This window comes from Sarcophilus harrisii, chromosome 3, assembly GCF_902635505.1.
Source record: "Sarcophilus harrisii chromosome 3, mSarHar1.11, whole genome shotgun sequence".
In the NCBI taxonomy this organism is placed as follows: Eukaryota; Metazoa; Chordata; class Mammalia; order Dasyuromorphia; family Dasyuridae; genus Sarcophilus; species Sarcophilus harrisii.
Genome location: NC_045428.1, coordinates 454,180,119 through 454,199,549, shown reverse-complemented (window position 1 = coordinate 454,199,549; position 19,431 = coordinate 454,180,119). Strand labels below are relative to the sequence as shown.

The following is a 19,431-nucleotide window of genomic DNA, read 5'->3' as shown; positions in this document are numbered from 1 at the left end:
TCAAGGCTTTTCCCTCTCTGATCCATTTCCTTTTTTTCTTCCATATAATTCATCAAGTACTTTATTAAATGTCTGCCATTGTGACATGAGTAAGGGATACCTAGAGAAAAACATTCTGTTCTCAGGGACTGTGTATTCTACAATTTGAATTCAACATTGTTTTTTATTATTATAGCTTTTTATTTACAAAACATATACATGGGTAATTTTTCAACACTGACCCTTGCAAAACCTTCTGTTCCAATTTTTCCCTCCTTCCTCCTGCCCCCTCCCCTAGATGGAAGGTAGTCCAATACATGTTAAATATGTTAAAGTATATGTTAAATATAATATATGTATACATATCTATACAATTATCTGATCCATTTTCTACATGAGTCCAAACTGATGTTTTTAAAACACACTTCTGACAATATCAATCCTCAATAAACTACAATGGCTCTTTATCATCAACGCAATCAAAAATAAACTTCCCAGTTTGATATTCTAAATGCTTGATAAATTGGGACCTTGTGCTCAGAGGTTTCTTTCCTAGATTATGTTTGGAAAGGGAGAAAGCTTGAAGCAGTGTTGGTGAACTGAAAGATACCACTATTTCTAAAGCTTTGGGGCTTATCTGACTACAGGTAGTAGATGGATAGCAATTGCTGTAGAGGGTGGTAAGATGATAAGCTCTTCTGTGGGTCTTAAGAGATCAAATAAAGGGGAAGGTACCTGGAGTTATGCTATAGAAAAGTTAGAGTAAGGGGGGGAAACTTGATATTGCTTAATTTGATGTACATGAAAAGAAGGACATATTAACATGAAGTCGGTATGGAGGGAAGATAATAGTGGGGAATGAAATGCTCACAAATAAAACACATTTCCTGCTCTTGAAAAGAGGATTAAAAAGAGGAAAAAAAAGCGGCAAAAATCTGAAAAACTAAATGGATTCCTATCGCTTGGAGAATGGCTGACAAAATTGTGGTATAAAAGTATAAATGGAATGTGAAGGTTTTCTGGAGACAGCCTTAGTCTCAGTTGAAATAAATAATTACTCCAAAATGCAGCTAGCTGGTAAAAATCCAAATGTTTATTTCACCTTACAAATTAGGATGGTTAGTTGAGGCCTATCTCTCTGCCTGGCTCCAAGAGATCTTGCAGCTTTGTCCTTGGCTTCTGCCTCTGCTTTCTTCAGCCTCCAGTCAGCACCAAGTCAGAAGATACGATGGATCTCTCTTGCCTCGAAGATAGGGCTTGTAGGCTTTCTTCCAGAGTCTCCTGTCTTCGACCCCCTTCGATGATCCGGAGAAATTCCCCTTTTAGCTCTAAGAGCTTCCTCCATATATATCATCTCCCAAAGGTTAACTCCTCCTTCTCGAGGCAGGGATTATGGGTTATCTCCCAGAGTGCTCTCTGGTCCTAAGAACTTCAAGGGAGGTGTGAATTCAGACTAAGCCAGCCCTGAATTCTCCCAAACGTGTGAACTCCATTGAGTACTTAGATACTTATGAGCTCTCTAAAGGTGTGAACACAAGCATTGTTTCCATCAGTTCCACTTAGTACCTAGTTTCAAGTTCTGGCCCAAAATATTTTCTTCTAAGATTAAATCAACTCCAATGGCTTAACAGTTTATAAAGATTCCAACATCTCCCCTTTTCTTTTGATTTAGAACATAGGCGATCATAACCTCCTTGACTTCTTAAGGAGGTGAGAACTCCAAAAAAGTGATCATACCTTCCCTGACATCTCAGGAAGGGAGATGAAAATAGCAATAGAAAATCAAATCAGATTAGGGGGTTTCTAAAGGGGCTCACTTGAAACAAGGTGAATACATAAATCCATCAATATGGGAGGCATTACACATAATTACATAAGCACATAGCAATATAACACAGGCTAGTAGTAATGTTAACAAATAACATGAATTAACATGAGAATTTACACATTTACACATTGTCCATTAGTTCATGTGCCAGGAATCCAATGATTCCTGTAAGCTTTGAAACAAACAATTTTTCATAACATGAATCAACATACAGAATTATACATCTCCATAAGTCCTAAAAATAGTCCCAAAGAAATCCATTGTCCATTAGTTAATGTGCCAAGAATCCCAGATGTTTCTTGAATCTTCTCCTTTGTTTTGAAGAACTTTAAAAAGTCTCTTCTTGTGTTAATACTGCCCTGTTTGATTAAAAGGCCTGTATTCTCCCCAACTGTAATCCGGATTGCTTTTCTGTTGGTTGATAATATCAGAGTCCTGAATTTCTAAAGACTCTCTGGGTGTAACCTCAGCTGCTATCATGCCCCACCTGTCCTTTGATTGATACTTAGGAGCTGGGCCCTGCCCCTCATTTCTCGGAGTCAGTCTACATTCAGAGGCCCAGTGAAAGCCTCGGATGCATTTTGGACATGGAGTTTTGGGTTTTCTCTCACCCTGTCTTCTCATTCTATCTCCATATCTGCATTGGGCCCTCAAATGTCCAACTTTTCCACACTGAAAACATCAACGAGTTTCTCTAGAATTCTGTTGCCATTCTGTCTTTCCATGTTCATCATAGTTTGGGTATAATAAGCATTTGTGCCCACTGTGGCGCAGTGTCTTATGATCTCCTCTAAAGGAGCATCTTTGTCTAGTCCTCATTTAATTCTTTTGCAAACTTCATTGGCATTTTCCTTAACCAGATGTCTCGTCATTATTTCTGTAGCAGCATTATCTCCAATGGTTCTGATTACAGCTGTTTGCAAACGTCCCACAAAATCTGCAAAAGGTTCACTGGGACCTTGCTCTATTTTTGTGAAAGCTTTATTTCCATCTTTCTGTCCAGGGAGAGAATTCCAAGCTTTTATTGCAGCCTTAGAAATCTGCTCATACGCTGTTATGGGATAATAAATCTGTTCTGAATTCTCTGCATACTGACCTTCACCAGCTAGTTGGTCAAAAGTGATTTGTCCAATAGTTCCTGTTTGCCTATTGCATTGGGCTTGAATCCTACATAATTCATGAAACTCTGAAAGCCACAACAAATTTTGTCCTGGTTCTAAGCATGTTTTCGCTATGGATTTCCAATCATTCGGGGTTAAGATTTCATAAGACAAATTATCTAGCAACATCTTCACATAAGATGATGTAGCCCCATAAAGAATGCAACCCTTTTTCAAATCTTTAAGTTTTTCCAAATTAAAAGGAGTGTATTGTCTTTCTTTTTGACCTGAAGAGTCAATCTTTTCAATCACAGAATATGCATTTATAAAATCAGATATATCTTCTTCTTTATTTTTTGCTTTAATTAATGCTTCTTCTAATCTTGTCATATTCTGCTTCACAGGAGAAGCTGACTGTGTTTCTGCCTCTCTCTCTTCCTCTTCTTCCTGAGATGAGGAATGATCTAATTCCTCCTGCTGTGAAGTATCACACTCAGAATTGTACTTAACTCCATTATCTGAATTTTCCTTCTTATCACCTAGTTTCGTTGGCACTTTTTCATTTTAACACTTAAATAACTTCTTATAGCCAGCTGTATTAAATTATATGTATTAAATATGTCTTTAGAAATTGAGTTAGGGCCATTTTTATTACAAAATTGACAAAGATCCTCTCTTACTAATTCCCATTCATCCAGATCTAATTCTTTCTCCAGAGAGAAATAAGGACATATATTCTTAACAGTTTGTAAAAGTTCATTGATCTGCTCCATAATTATAATCAAACCTTCACTTTCCATAACTTTAACAATGCTCTCTAAACATTTTCCTTGTACAGAAACAGAAGGCTGTTTTCTAAAGATCTGTCCCATCTTAGCTGAAATTCTACTTTAATTCTTTTAACAAAATTTCTTTGTTGTACTCACTCTAATTTCTGACTTTGAAGAGACTTTTCCACTCAATCAGGGTCACAGGCTTTTCCACTTAAATCAGGATCAGAGGCTTTTCTACTGAAATCAGGATAGGAGCTTTTCCACTGAAATCAGCTGAGGGTCCTGTCAGTCTCACATTCAGGGAGCCAAAATGGAATATTATTGTACTGTAAGAAATTATGAAAAAGATGATTTCAGGCAATCCTTAGAAGAAAGTACTCGTAAAGAGTACCACAAACAGAACTATAGGAAAACAATTTATAAAATGAAAACAAAATTATAAAAATAACTCTGAAAGACTTAAGAATTCTGATCAAAGCAATGACATCTCCAGAAAACCTATGATGAATCCAGAACAATAGAAGTAAAACTAAAATAGAAGGCAAACCTTCCAAGTTTCAGAATAGGGAAGAGAACAGAAGCTGAAAATCATGAGTTAATGAGCTTGCCTGAAGTTACTGGAATAATCATAGAATATGTTATTAAAGGGATGATTGGCAAATATCTAAAAAAGGAAAAGGTGATCACAAAAAAATCAGCATCATTTTATAAAGAATAAGTCATATTAAACTAACCTAATTTTTTATAGAGTTATTAAATTAGTGATTCAGAAGAATGGTATAGAAATAATTTAACTAGATTTTAGCATTATCAGTTGACCAAGCAACTTATACTATCTAATCATATGGGAAAGATTGAGAGGTGTCGATTAGTCAGTATTATACATAGGTAGTCCTAGAATTAGTTCAGTGACCAGGCCCCCAAAGTATTAATAATTCAGTGTGAAATTGGAAGAAGTGTCCCAGGGCTCTTTACTTGACCATATTATGCAGCTTAGCATTTTTATTGGGGCATAAATGGCATGCTTATCCAATTTGTAGATGGGATAACCATAGCCATATGACAAAGTAACAAAAGAATGTGAGATAATGTCAAGGGGTTGGGAGATGTCAGGAAGGAAAGAAGAGAGGCCTTACAAAGAATAACTTGGTTTTTTTTTTTTTTTTTCCCCTGTGCTGAGTCAAAGTTCTGAAGAAAAAAAGAGAACCATAACCATAAAGAGATATGGCTAACATACTGAATGATTCAAAAAGAACTTGAAAATTGAATGCTGAAGTGATTCATAAAAATAAATTTAATTAGGTTCAATATAAGGTACTTCATTTGGGTTAAAAAAATCAGCTTCACAAAAATAAGATGGGGGAAGCAAAACCAACAAATAGTAGTTAATCTGAAAAAGATCTGAAAAACAGCATGACAATGACAGCCAAAAAAAGCTAATATAGTCTTAACCTACATAAAGAGAAACATAGGACATCTTTTTCCCAATGTGGGGGGACGGAAGGAGGCTAGTGGTTGGGACTGGGGAGAAATGAGAGGCCTTTGTGAAAGCTGGCACCATGGTAAAGAAAATGAGGGAGTTGACAGCACTATTGTTGGTGCCCCACTCATGTTTGCTGTTTTGTGCTTTGGCTTTGAATTTGGGGGGGGGGGGGAAACTACAACAGAAGAACCCAGATGATAAGTTGAATTATCTCTAGCTATTTGCAGCTGTACTGTTAGCTAGTATATTCACAAGAAGAATTAAGTGTCTTAGAGATTCAAGCTTCTTCAAGAAGTCTTTGGATTTTGGACTATGCCAAAAACAAAACAAAACAAAAAAAAACCTATCAGGAAGCTGGAATAAGAAGCATTTTCAAAAGAACTATACTATCCTCTTTTGAGATGTTCTTGACAGTAGGATATGACTAAAAAATCTGAAGCTTTGAATCTTCAACTGGATCATGATTATCCCTCCAGAAGTGCTGAAGTCCCTCTCCCAGACTGCCCTACCTAGAAAATACCCTAATGGGGTTCCAAGATGTGCTGAGAAAACTGATCCAAGAAAAAGATATCACACCCCTATATAAAGGTTTTACTGCTGTAATGATCTGTGCCTTCCCAGCAAATGCCATCTATTTCCTTGGCTTTGTCATGAAGTTTCTTAATTGAGTCACACCAGATTTGTGAAACTCAGAAATTTTAAGTCCTACAGACAACAGGAAGAGTACAATGACAAGTGAAGGGATGGAACTGAACTCAATTTGACAAAAGGTTCCATATTGGGGGAAGGTAGGGAAGGAGGCAGGGATGGGGGCATGAAGAAACAAAAGCACTTAATGAATTTTAGGAGGCTTTTGCCTTAAAGACATCCTCTGGCTGTACAGGATGTGCCATTTGGAAACATGAATTCAGTTGTTTTTTTTTTAAGTTTTGAGTTCCAAATTTTATTGCTCCTCTCTTTTCTCCCCAGATAGTAAACAATCAGATTAAATTTGGTGCAATTATGTAAAATATTTCCATATTAGTCATTTTGTGCAAAAATCAAATCAAAGAAAAAAATCAAAAAAAGTGAAAAACATCATGCTTCAGTCTATCTTCAATCAATATCAATTCTTTCTCTGGAGGCAGATAGTATGTTTGATCATTAGTCCTTTTTTATGTCTTGGGTCACTGTGTTGCTGAGAATAGCTTAGTCATTCACAATTCTTCTTCAGACAATACTGCTGTTACTTTGTAGAACATTATACTGGTTCTGTTTACTTCAAACTTCATGTAAATAATTCCAGGTTTTTCTGAACTTATCCCACTTGTCATTTCTTATAGATCAATAAATATTCCATTACCAATATCATAATTATAATGCCACATATGATACCAATGTGGGTATTACAATTTCGCAGTTTGTTTAGCTGTGCCCTGATTAATAGGCCATCCTTTTGATTTCCAATTCTTATCCATCATAAAAAGAGCTGTTAAAAATATTTTTGTACAAATAATAGGTCCTTTCCCCCTTTTTTTTGCATATGTCTTTGGGATGGAGACCTAAAAGTATTGCTGTATCAAGGGATATACAGAGTTTTACAGACCTCTGGAACTATCTAAATTGCTCTTCAAAATGGTTGAATTAATTCACAACTCTACCAACATATATTAAAGTCCAGTTTTCCCACATCCAACGTTTTTCTTTTTTGTCATATTACCCACTCTGATAGGTGTAATATGGTACCTCAGAGTTGTTTTAATTTGCACTCATCTGATCAATAGTGATTTAGAGCATTTTTTCATGTCATTATAGCTTTGATTTATTTGCCTGAAAATTGCCGGTTCATGTCCTTTGACCATTTAACCAAATTTGGGAATAACTTGTATTTTTATAAATTTGACTCTGTTCTCTATCTATATATTTGAGAAATGAGGCCTTTATCAAAGATTGTTAAATCTTGTTAAAACATTTTTCCTGGTTTTTTGTTTTCATTATAATTGGGGTTGCCTTGGCTTTGTTTATGAAAACATTTTTAATTTTATATAATCAAAATTATCTATTTTGCATTTTATATTGTTCTGTATTTATTCTTTGGTCCAAAATCTTTCCCTTATCCATAAACCTGATAGATAAACTATTCCATGCTCTCTTAATTTGTTTATAGTATCACCCTTTGTGTGACTCATATACCCACGTGACCTTATCTTGGTGTGAGATATTGGTCTATATCTAGTTTTTGCTATACTGTTTGTTCTACAGTTAATTTTTGTCAAATGATGAATTTTTGTTCCAAAACCTCAGATTTTGGGGTTTTATCAAATACTAGATGACTATAGTATTTATTGTAATGTAATTTGTGCCTGATCTCTTCCACTGATCCATCACTCTATTTTTTAGCTAGTGCCAGATGTTTTGATAATTATCACATTATGATGTAGTTTGAGATGTGGTATGGTTAACTCATCTTCTTTCACATTTTTTTCATTGATTCTTTTGATATCCTTGAGCTTTTGGTCTTCCAGATGAATTTTGTTATTATTTTTTCTTGCCCTATAAAATAATTTTTGATAGTTTGATTGATATGGCACTAAATAAACAAATTTAGGTAGAATTGTCATTTTTATTATATTCACTCAGCCTACCCATTAGCAAATAATATTTTTCAGTTGTTTAGATCTGGCTTTATTTATGTGAAAAGTATTTTAGTTGTTTATAGTTTCTGAGTTTGTCTTGGTAGGTAGACTCCCACATATTTATATTGTCTACAGTTATTTTAAATGCAATTTCTCTTTCTATCTCTTGCTGCTGGATTTTGTTGGTAATATATAGAAATGCTGATGATTTATATGAGTTTATTTTGTATCCTGCAATTTTGCTGAGGTTGCAAATAATTTCTAGTTTTCTAGTTGATTTTCTAAGATTTTTCTAAGTATAGCATCATATATGTAAATAGTGATAGTTTTGTTTCCTCATTGACTTTTCTAATCACTTTCATTTTTATAGCTAACATTTCTAGTATCATATTACATAATAGAGTTGACAGTGGGCATCTTTGCTTTACTCCTGACTATATTGAGAAGGCTTCTAGCCTACAAATAATGCTTGCTGCTGTTTTTAGAGAAATATTATTTATTGTTTTAAGGTAAGCTCCATTTACCCCTCTGTTATCTAGTGTTTTTAATGGTGTTTTATTTTTCCAAATATATGCAAAGATAGTTTCAACATTACCTTTGTAAAACTTTGCATTCCAGATTTTTCTCCCTCTCCTCTCTCTACCTCCCTCCCCAAGACAGCAAGCAATCTGATATAGGTTACATGTGTTCAAATCTTCTAAACATATTTCCATAATTGTTATGTTATGCGGGGAAAAAAAATCAGATCAAAAGGAAAAAAGCACAAGACAGGAAAAAAAACCAAGCAAACAAACACCCCCATAAAAGGTGAAAATACTATACTTTGATCCACATTCAGTCATCATAGTTCTCTCTCTAGATGTGGCTGCTATTTTCCATCCCAAATTTGTTGGAATTACCTCGAATCATCTCATTGTTAAAAAGAGCCAAGTCCAGCACAGCTGATTATCATATAATCTTGTTCCTATATACAATGTTCTCTTATCTCTGCTCACTTCACTCCGCATTACTTCATGTAAGTCTCTCCAAGTTTTACTGAAATCATTCTGCTGATCGTTTCTTATAGAGTAATGATGTCCCATAACATTCATATTCTATAACTAACTCAGCCATTCCCCAACTACTGATGGGCATCCACTCGGTTTCCAATTTCTTGCTACTACAAAGAGGGCTGCTACAAATATTTTTGCACATGGCTTTCCTTATTTTATGATCTCTTTGGGATACAGACCTAGTTGTTCGCTAGTATTTTTAATGGTAATGGGTGCAATATTTTGTCAAAGGCTTTTTCTGTGTCTATTGAGATAATCATATAATTTCAATTGGTTTTGTTATTGATACAGTCAATTACAGTGATAATTTCCTTAGTCTTGATTCCTGGTCATAATGTATAATCTTTGCTATAATCTCTTTGTTAGTATTTTATTTAAAATTTTTGCATCGATATTCATTAGGGAAATTGGTTTATACATTTTTTTCTCTGTTGTGGCTCTTCTTGGTTTTTCTATTCTATTCTATTCTATTCTATTCTATTCTATTCTATTCTATTCTATTTGTATTGTAAAAGAAATTGACTTAAAATTCCTTCTTTGGCTATTTTTCCAAATAGTTTATGGAGTATTGGGATTAATTGTTCTTTAAATGTTTAGTAGAATTTGCTTGAGAATCCATCTGGTCCTGGGTTTGTTTGTTTTTTTTAGGAAGTTCATTGATGGATGTAATGGGCTGAAGCTCGAGTTGATGCACTGAGGTCCCAAGCACATGAGGCTAAATAGTAATTGGACTATACTCTATTAATATACATGCTTGGAGAAAGAATGGCCCCCACCCACTCTCTGTGCAAGTCCTGATGTGTTGTATAGGAAATGACGATTTTGGTGGGTGGAAACAGAGGGGCAGAGAGAGAAATGGAGACTGCTGGCTGGCTCTCTCTTGTTGCAGCTGCTCACATTGCTAAGAGGTGGTTTGACTTGTTCAATTTCTTTTTCTAAGTTTGTGTTATTTAGTAATTTATTTTTTCGGTTAATGTGGATGGTGTATATTTTTGTAGATATTCATCCATTTCATCTGAATTGAATCTTGTGATTTAAGGTGATGTCATAAGGTTTTGCAGGTGAAAGCCAATAGCTACCTTCAAAACTGTATCTGCACCGATGCCATCACTAGTTTACTCTTATAAGCCTGCTATCTAGGATATCTTCTTTAGTGCTAAAAGAGATACAAATCTCACAATCAGAGATCTATTTTTAATATCATCTAACTTTCAGTTAAGAGACTGTTCAAGCACCAATGAGTACTTAATTCTCAGGACATCATTTAACTTTTAGCTGCATATGTTGCAATGTAACAATAATTTACAGTATTCATTTTTACTGTCTTTGAATGTATGTTTAAGAGCATATCACTAGTTTGTCAACACTCAGGTTTTAATTTTGTGTGTCAGTAATCATGCAGTAGACTAAAATAGCCTAATTCTGATAGGATTGTGTAGGAGAGTGTCCTCCTCCCTTCCCCAACTCTCAGAGAGAGAGGCATAGTGTTGCAGGGGTCCTCAGACTTTTTAAATAGGGGGCCAGTTCACTGTCCCTCAGACTGTTGGAGGGCCGGTCTATAGTAAAAACAAAAACTTTGTTTTGTAGGCCTTTAAATAAAGAAACTTCATAGCCCTGGGTGAGGGGGATAATCGTCCTCAGCTGCTGCATCTGGCCCCAGGCTGTAGTTTGAGGACCCCTGGAAAAAGAGGTGAGAGTTTACCTAAACTCTGACCTATTCATATTACACTTAAGGGTATTATATCCAGTTTTAAACATGACATTCTATGAAGAAAGTCAGAAGCTTAAAAAGGTTTCAGAGGAAAACTACTAGAATGGTAGATCACATGAATAGTGACTAAAGAATTTGGAAATATTTAGCCTGCAGAAGAAATGTCTAAGGGAGACATTCTCCCTTAGAATGCGAAAATTTTCTCACATCTGTCACATCTGAAGGTCTATGCCATGGAAAAGGAAATAGACTGCTTCTACTTGATCTTAGAAGGCAAAATGAAAACCAGAGAATGAAAGTTGCAAAGGGACAAATTTAGGCTTAATACAGAGACATATAAGTTAGAGCTATTCAACAGAACAATGAGTTTCCTCTAGTAGTGGATTTCTTCTAACTGAAGATCTTTAAGCAAAGTGTGTGTAGCCACCTGGTAGGTTCTATGCAGGGGGGGGGTGATTCTTATTCAGGTACATGCTGGATTAGATGGCTTCTTAGGTGCTTTCAGACTCGGAGCTTCTTTTGATTTTATAATTTTCTAGTTTTATTATCAAAGGTTTAGTCTTCCTAAGAGTAGTTGTATAACTCTCTTCTTCCAGATAGTTCTATTTCTAAATATACTTTAATGTTTATTGTAATGAGATCAGCTGGCATTATGTGGAAAGAGCTGCTGTAGGTGTTAGGTAAAACTATCTATTGGCAGGTTCAGCCTGAGGTCTTCAGAGCCTGTGACATGATTACATATCTGATCCTGCTAACCATTACCTCCTTGTAACCCAGGTCTCCTATGCCTGAGTATATTCCTCACCCCTAAGGTTAAAAATATTTTTAAAGGCCTTCAATTAAAGGCTCATAAATATTCCCCCAAATTTTTAAATTTGGGCCACTATATATCATGCCCAGCACTATATTTACTTGATCATTAAAAACCATATATTGAATGCCCTTTACTGTACTTCACTTATAACTGTCAAACTGGCCAAATAATTAAAATGGCTCTAGTTAGCAGAACTGGGTTAATCAATCATAACTGGGCTTGTCTCTGGACCCATCTACCTCTGTGTTCATTATTCTATGTACTGTCAAAGTGAATCTCAGTTTTGTCCTTCATTCTGTTACCTAACAACGCTTTCTTCATCTTTTAGGTCCCTTAACACTGAAATGGCAAACTTCCAGGGCCATGCCCTCCCAGGGAGTTTCTTCTTGATCTTTGGCATCTGGTGGTCATTGAAATACTCATTCCGATACTTAAATCAGAAAGGAAAAAGTAGAAAGATGAACTACTACTATCGGAAGATTGAAATCATCGATGGAGGAATGAGGGTCTTCTTTGCTGCAGTTGGTAAGGGGAGGCAGGGTTCTTAGCTCCTAGGGTTTCTCTGTCATATCCAGGAACTTCTGTTGTAATACGTACTCACACAGAGACCCTGCCCTTCACTCTACCAAGGTCTAGAAAATAGATGTTCCTCCATGAAAAGAAACAATGAAAATAGGAACTGCCAGTCAATCAGTGATATATTCCTAGCACTTAACATAATGCGTCTAAATATTTGTTAGATTTCAGCTATACTACTCCCTGAGAAAAAATTTTAGGGTTTCCACACAGAGTACCAAGAATAAATATTCCATTTCTCTCTAAAGTAGGCATTAGATGCTCCTTAGAAAACAGAAATAAGGACCCTGTTTCTAGCAGCTCATTAATTTCTGATACCTTTTCCCCATCCCCCAGCTACAGGATCACTCTTCTATCCTTTGTTCCTTTCCTTGTTTCCTATCAGGGATCCTTGCAGAGCAGTTTGTTCCAGATGGCCCTCATCTGCACCTGTACAATGACCATGACTGGATAAAACTGATGAACTGGCAACATGGTACCATGTATCTGTTCTATGGGATTTCTGGCCTCATGGACATGCTCACTTTTCTTTTCCCCGTTGTTCCTCTGGGGCTGGACCGGCTTCTGATGTCTTTGTCTGCAGTCATTGAAGGCAAGTAGGAAGAGAGAGAGGGGAAGGAATGAAGGATACTTACCTATGGGGGTCTCCAAAGAGACAAAACATCATAGACCCCATGGATTTTTCACAAAATTGTTGTTGTTACTCCAGTTTTAGTTGTGGCTAACTCCTTGTAACCTCATTTGGGGTTTTCTTGGCAAAGATACTTAAGTGGTTTACCATTTCTTCTCCAGATCATTTTATAGATGAGGAAACTGAAGCACACAGAGGTTAAGTGATTTGCCCGGGCTCACACAGCTAGTCTGAGGCCAAATTTGAACTCAGGAAAATGCAACCATTACTCCCTAGCTGCCCCACCCACAAAATATTGGACTAGAAAAATCCCATTTTCAGGACTCACAAAGGGCTTAAACAGTAGGATGTACATCTTAACACAGTAGAGAAAAAAAAAGATAATTTCCGGGAACTCGGGCTACCAGGTCTTTCCTCCCATCTTACCTCAATTTTAAAAGAAAAGGCAGCAAGTTGAAATCACTTCAAAGGTCACTAAACAAATCTGATTACTTACTGGAAAAGAGCATCCTTAAACACACTTCTCTTTTACAAAGGAAGATGTTTTCTTGGGGGCTACCTGTAGGAACATTCTTTAGGGTTGAGACCATTTAATATTTTTGAAAGGGATATTTAACAACCAGGTTTTCTTACAACCTTTCAAGTCTCCAACTTCCTAGAAGTCATCCAACTTTCAATGAAACTCTATTCCTCTTTCTTTTAGCCAAAGCAGAGAGAGGAACATTAAGAGAAGCCTTAAGTTCTTGCCCTGATTTTAAAATTGGATAGATGTTAAAAGTTCTTTAAAACCCAACTGCTAGGGCCAAGAGATCATTATATACTTCAACAACAATACTATATGATGACCAGTTCTGATGGACCTGGCCATCCTCAGCAATGAGATCAACCAAATCATTTCCAATGGAGCAGTAATGAACTGAACTAGCTACACCCAGAGAAAGAACTCTGGGAGATGACTAAAAACCATTACATTGAATTCCCAATCCCTATATTTATGCCCACCTGCATTTTGGATTTCCTTCACAAGCTAATTGTACAATATTTCAGAGTCTGATTCTATTTGTACAGCAAAATAATGGTTTGGTCATGAATACTTATTGTGTATCTAATTAATATATAAATTATTTTAAATAATTTTAAAAATAAATAAATATAACTATTTAACATCTATTGGTCATCCTGCCATCTGGGGGAGGGGGTGGGGGGTAAGAGGTGAAAAACTGGAACAAGAGGTTTGGCAATTGTCAATGCTGTAAAGTTACCCATGCATATATCCTGTAAATAAAAGGCTATTAAATAAAAATAAAATAAAACCCAACTGCTAGTCTAGAAAGAGCTCTCACTCAACACAAGAGAAAATTAGATAAAGGAACCAGAAGGATTCTGTGCCTATACCAGACTTCTGTATCAATATCAAATCACTGGAGGAGCTTGTGAAAGGGGATTGGAAAGAATAAATCTGAGTCCTTGAGTTTAAGTTTCACTGCTGTCCATAAATCTGACCAGAACATGAATGTAGTGGGCAGAGTAGCAACCCTATACGAAGTCTTGTGCTGTCATCTTTGAGTCTTAACAAAAGGGTAAACTGAGACAAATCTCTGAGCAACTTAACATTTATTAACAGACACATGCTGCCTGCAAATAAAAGGGTCAGTGGCTTGCCTCCATCTATACCAAAGACCCTGAGCAAAAGGACAGTTCTCCTTATATAGGTTTTGAGAAGCACAGAACAAAGAAGATGACATCATGGGATAAAGGACAATATGATTGGTTATAGAAGGGAGACACAGGAAACACATGATTGGTTAGAGACTTGATAACTGGGGGGGAGCAGGGCGGGAGCAACCCCTGCCACTATCTGAGTCTAGCTATGAGATAGCAGGCTAGACATGTCTGCTAGACATGCAGGCTAGCATAGCAAACCAGACATCCTTGAAGGACTGGTTGGTGATATAAAGCTATTAGCCTCCTTTTGTGCTTACATATATTCTCCAGTTAAGTACTTGAGGCAGGAGAGCCGGATTTTAAAACTTAACTCATTTACAAGCCTTTCTGATTTAAGTTCAGAGACAAAGAATCATGACTTAAGGGGTTATGGGACAAAATCAACTACTTGTAAATAAGATCAAGAAGAAAACCATACAGGTTCAATTAAATCTTTTCCTTGAACAAATACAAAGAGAGAGAAGAAATGATTAAGAATGAAGGGTTGGATTGATTAGGCAAGTTCAAGCTTGGGATGGTGTTAGGAGAAAGAGTGGACACTTGAAGAAGAGCAGAGTGGGAAGGGCACTGGTATTGGGAAGCAGCTCAAGTGAAGGCTTGAATGAGGAAACAGGCAGCTCATTAGTGGTTGTGATTCTGTTTTGTGTCAGGAATTCTCTTCTATTATCACGTCCATAATCGGCTACCATTGGACCAGCATATCCACTTTCTTCTGTTAATTACGGTGATTGGAGGAGCCACTTCCACCTTGATTGAAGTTTTCCTCAGGGACAATATAGTCCTGGAGCTCTTCCGAGCCAGCCTCTGCATTGCCCATGGCTCCTGGTTCTGGCAAGTAAGTCCACAGGAGAATGCTTGCAGTAGGATCCCCATGGTGGGCAAGGAAATTAAGGACAGGCATTTTAGGGGAGGGCTAAAGGAATCATGACAACTGGAATCTCAGATCTATCTGCAGCTGTTTGGCAGTACCAACAAACTGAAGTTCAAGCCTATCCCTTGTCCCCATCCCATTTGAATCTTACTTACAATCAGTCTACCACTGTACAGCTAAGTGAGAAGTTTGGGCAAGCCATATAGTTACCCGATCAATATTTACCTTGTCCATGAGGACAGTAATCAAAGACACATCTGTCTTTTCTGAATGTTACAAATAAATTGTTATTCAGCTCAAGGAAGTGACCTTGGAACTTTCTTTTAAATAAGACTTAATTAAAGCTAGCTTCAGAATAAAAAAGTGGGTGGCCTTTGATGATTGGTCCTTGTGTGCTAGGGACAAATATTCAGCAGGTTTCTGAGGATGAACTGGTGATGTGGGTTTTCTCCCTGTGATTTTCCCAGATTGGCTTTGTGCTGTATCCACCTTCTGGGGGTCCTGCGTGGGACCAAACATCTCACAGTAACATCATGTTTATCACCATGTGTTTCTGCTGGCACTACCTGGTTGCCATAATCATTGTAGCCATCAACTATTCTCTGGTTTGTGGGTACGTATAAAAGGAAACATGCCGAACCCAACTACTCCACTACTAGTTGCCTCCCAAGCCTTTTTTTTTTACAGGTCTAACTCCTACCCTGGACAAGGTACCCTTGTCATTCAGCCATAGAAATCTATTAGATGGAAACATTTGTGTTTCTTATTACCTTGCCCCTATCATAAATAACCCTATGTTTAGAGTTTTTATCTGGCTTCTCATGTCCTCAATGCAATGGATATACACCAAATTCTCTTCTAGATCCAGAGTCCCAAGAAAGATAGATAGAAAGGAATAACTGTGGACATTCTATTTTTTTTTTCTTTACTACCTAAGTTCCTTAAGGCCCCTTAACAAATGAAATATTTGTAGAATGCTTAGCACAGTACCTGGCACATAGTAGGTGCAAATGCTTATTCCTTTTCCTCCCTTTGGTGTGGAAGCCAAGGTTCATTTTTCTGGTTGATTTAATATTTCTTATGACTCCTCTCTTGTAGTTTAGTAAATCGTTTGAAGAGATCCAGAGGTGAAGAAAACATTGGGATCCAAAAGTTGACATCAGGTTCCAATCTTCATGAAGCACTTCTGAATGACACAGATGAGGAGTAAGGCTCAAGGATTGAGGAGACCTATGAACACAAGCAGTTGGAGCAGATACCTTCCCTTCCCTCCATGTATCTCATTCTCAGCCATGCAATAACTGTGCAGCTCACAGGAAATGTACAGCCCTCACAGTTGCCCATCTTCATTCTTATACTTTGCAAAATTGTGGAATCCAAAAGGAGAACACTGGCTTTTGAAAGACAAAGACTGAAATTATTCTTGTCTTCTTAAAACACACTGACACTTGTTTGTGGACTGAGACACAGTACAGAAATGGTTACACCTTTTGCACTCCATCTAGTCCTTCTGACTCGCTGAGTCATTGGGATAGGGGCTATTTTGTCTAGTAGAAAAATAGGAATTGTATTTATACTCAGGGATAGAAAGTTTGGCTACCTAATGTGTATTTTTATTCCCAATTATCCAGGACCAGCTTAGGGGCCTTCTGTATGTCTCAGTGAGTTGATTTTTTAAAAAATTACAAACCAAGTCTCTATTGGTGTGGTATCATTTGTATTCAAAGGTTAAAGAAATTATTTATATAAAGAGTAAACCACAGTATGCTGTTTGGGAAAAGAAAGTATTATATTTGGGCTCTCAAAACAAAGATTAGTCAGTCATTCAGTAAGCATTTATTAAGCACCTACTATGTTCTAGACACTATGCTAAGTGCTGAGGAAGGAAAAAAATTCTTTGACTTCAAGGAGTTCACAATCTAGGGGGAAATAACAGCAAATATATACCAACAAGCTATTTATAAAGATAAATAGAAAATAATTAAAGAAGGGAAGGTAAAAGAATTAAGAGGAGTTGGGAAGGCTTCCTGTAGAATTATGGAATTTAAACTGAGACTTGAAAAATGCTAACTAAGGAAGCAAAGAGATGAAGATAGAGAGGGAGAGCATTCCAGGCATTGGGGACAGCCATAGAAAATGCCCTAGAGATGGATATTGCTAGAAATAAATTGACGTGTTCATAGAATAGCAAAGAGGCAAGTGTCCCTGGATCAAAGAATATCCATCTGGCAGTGAATAATTGCAAAAATAGGTGAGAACTAAGTTATGAAGGGCTTTGAACACCAAACAAGATCTTGTGTTTGATTCCAATGGTGACAGGGAGCCAATGGACATCTGCACTTTAGGGAAATTTCTCTGGTGGCTGAATGGAGAATGGGGATAGACTTAAAGCAGGCAGTCCTATCAATAGGTTATTAACAATAGTCCAAGCATGGGGCAATGAGGGCCTACTCAATGTGGTGGCCTTATGAGAAGAAGCCATATTTAAGAGACGCAGAGGTGAAATCAGCAGACCATGGAAACAGATTGGTCATAGGAGTAGGTGGAATAAGAGACTGTGAGAATTTAAGAATGTTAGGTTTTGCACCTAGAGAACTAAAATGATGGTGCCCTCAACTGTAACAGAAGTTTGGGAGAGGCAGAGGCTTTAGGGGGGAAAGACAATGAAGTTGGTGTTGAACATGTTGATATGGATGGATATAGGATGTCTAAAAGGCAACTATAGATGCAAGACACAGATAGATCAGTAGAGAGTTAGGACTAGATAAATATATTTGAAAATCATCAATATAGAGATATAATTAAAACCAGGGGAATAAATGTCATCACCAAGTAAAATAGTGTAGAAGAGAAGGCCTAAGATTCCAGATCATGTGAATAGCAAGATGGGAGACTAGAATTTTTATGATCACCATAATCTCTCATACCTCTTCAAAACGGAAATTATATGTGAAAGGCAAAGCAACTTCAGCAGTCCTGAAAGCCTAGGGCACCCATAATGCCAAATACAGTTAAAGAAAACAAAATATCCCATGAATTTACACTCAGTGACCTCAAACTAACTTAATCCCCTTTCCCTCCCACCCATGACACTGGGAAGGAGGAGACATTAGTAGAATGAAGAACTCAACACATGGGTCAGAGCATGCAACAATCCCTCCCCCATTACGAGCCCCCCTTCCCTCTTTCCAGTGCCATGAAGATACTGCTGCAGACTCTAGAAATTTGGCAGTAATAACTCTACCACAACCTTTCAGAAATAAAAACCTGTCAAGAACCATAACTCTATAGTTACAGTACGGCAAAGCTCTGAACCAGGGAAACAACTCCGTAATACCAGAAAAGCTAGTCCTGGGACAAACAAGCCCATAGTACCAGTGCTGCAAAGCTCAGAACTGCCAGTGCTGGGCCAAAGAACTAAGGAAGAAAGGGAACAAGATAGGACATGACAATAGAACATTGTGTGTATGAAGGTTGTATGGCACTAGACTAAGCCAGAGGAAACCATCACAGCATTAATCTGGGGACAATTCTTTCCATCCAAAAATTATTTGGGGCAGAGACGTAGGCTGGTGAACCATGAATTATTCAGCTATGGCAGAGCCTGGGTCGCTTTGAGATTTACCCCTTAGGTAAATCAAACCCAGAGGAGAGACATTTAGAAAGTGAATGACTAGGGAAATAAGGAAGTGGGAACTGGAAGACTGAAATTTCAAGAAAAAGAAAAATCAAAGACCTTCAACACAAGCAAATAACAAGGAAAGCCATAATAATAGAAGGAGATACGGATTCTAGATCTTGTAAAAAACGTTCAGGAACCTAGAATTGCAAAACATAGGAAAAATGATCCTCCTCTTGATGACACAGAGAACCCTGTGGAATGTGAGAAGAACATGGAACCACAGCACACTGTTCCCTGAGTGGTTTGAAAAAGAAATGAGAATTTAAGAGCACAATTGATGGCTTGCACAGAAAAAATAATGCACAGAATAGAAGAACTGGAACTTGCAATGGCAAGCCTGACAAAAAAAACAAAAACAAAGAGGCAACCATAGATTGGGAATGCAAAAACACAGAAGTAAAATATTTATCTTAGAAGAAGAGAAGCAAAACAAAACTACATTAAAATAAAATATATTCACTATACAAACAAAATGTACTGATCTCAAAGATAAAATGCGTAGAGATATATAAGAATTCTAAGTCTCCCGGAAGGACAGGACAAGACAAGACAAAAAAACAAAAACAAAACACTGTAATAGAGAAAATAATA

The 19,431-nt window shown here is 37.0% G+C and overlaps 1 protein-coding gene across 4 annotated transcripts in view; it reads left to right on the top strand.

Annotated features, from left to right (window-relative positions):
• Window positions 1-19,207, top strand: part of TMEM45B (transmembrane protein 45B) — a 41,005-nt gene extending 21,798 nt beyond the window's left edge. For 3 of the 4 annotated variants that reach the window (XM_031960902.1, XM_031960901.1, XM_031960903.1), the window contains 5 exons: window positions 11,684-11,880; window positions 12,317-12,523; window positions 14,938-15,122; window positions 15,626-15,771; window positions 16,257-16,539. In XM_031960902.1, coding sequence (XP_031816762.1) covers window positions 11,700-11,880; window positions 12,317-12,523; window positions 14,938-15,122; window positions 15,626-15,771; window positions 16,257-16,368 — 831 coding nt within the window. In that variant the 5' untranslated portion in view covers window positions 11,684-11,699 and the 3' untranslated portion in view covers window positions 16,369-16,539. Of the gene's footprint in view, window positions 1-11,683; window positions 11,881-12,316; window positions 12,524-14,937; window positions 15,123-15,625; window positions 15,772-16,256 lie in introns of all 4 variants that reach the window. The other variant, XM_031960900.1, reaches the window with a different exon arrangement.
• The last annotated feature ends 224 nt before the right edge of the window (window positions 19,208-19,431 follow it).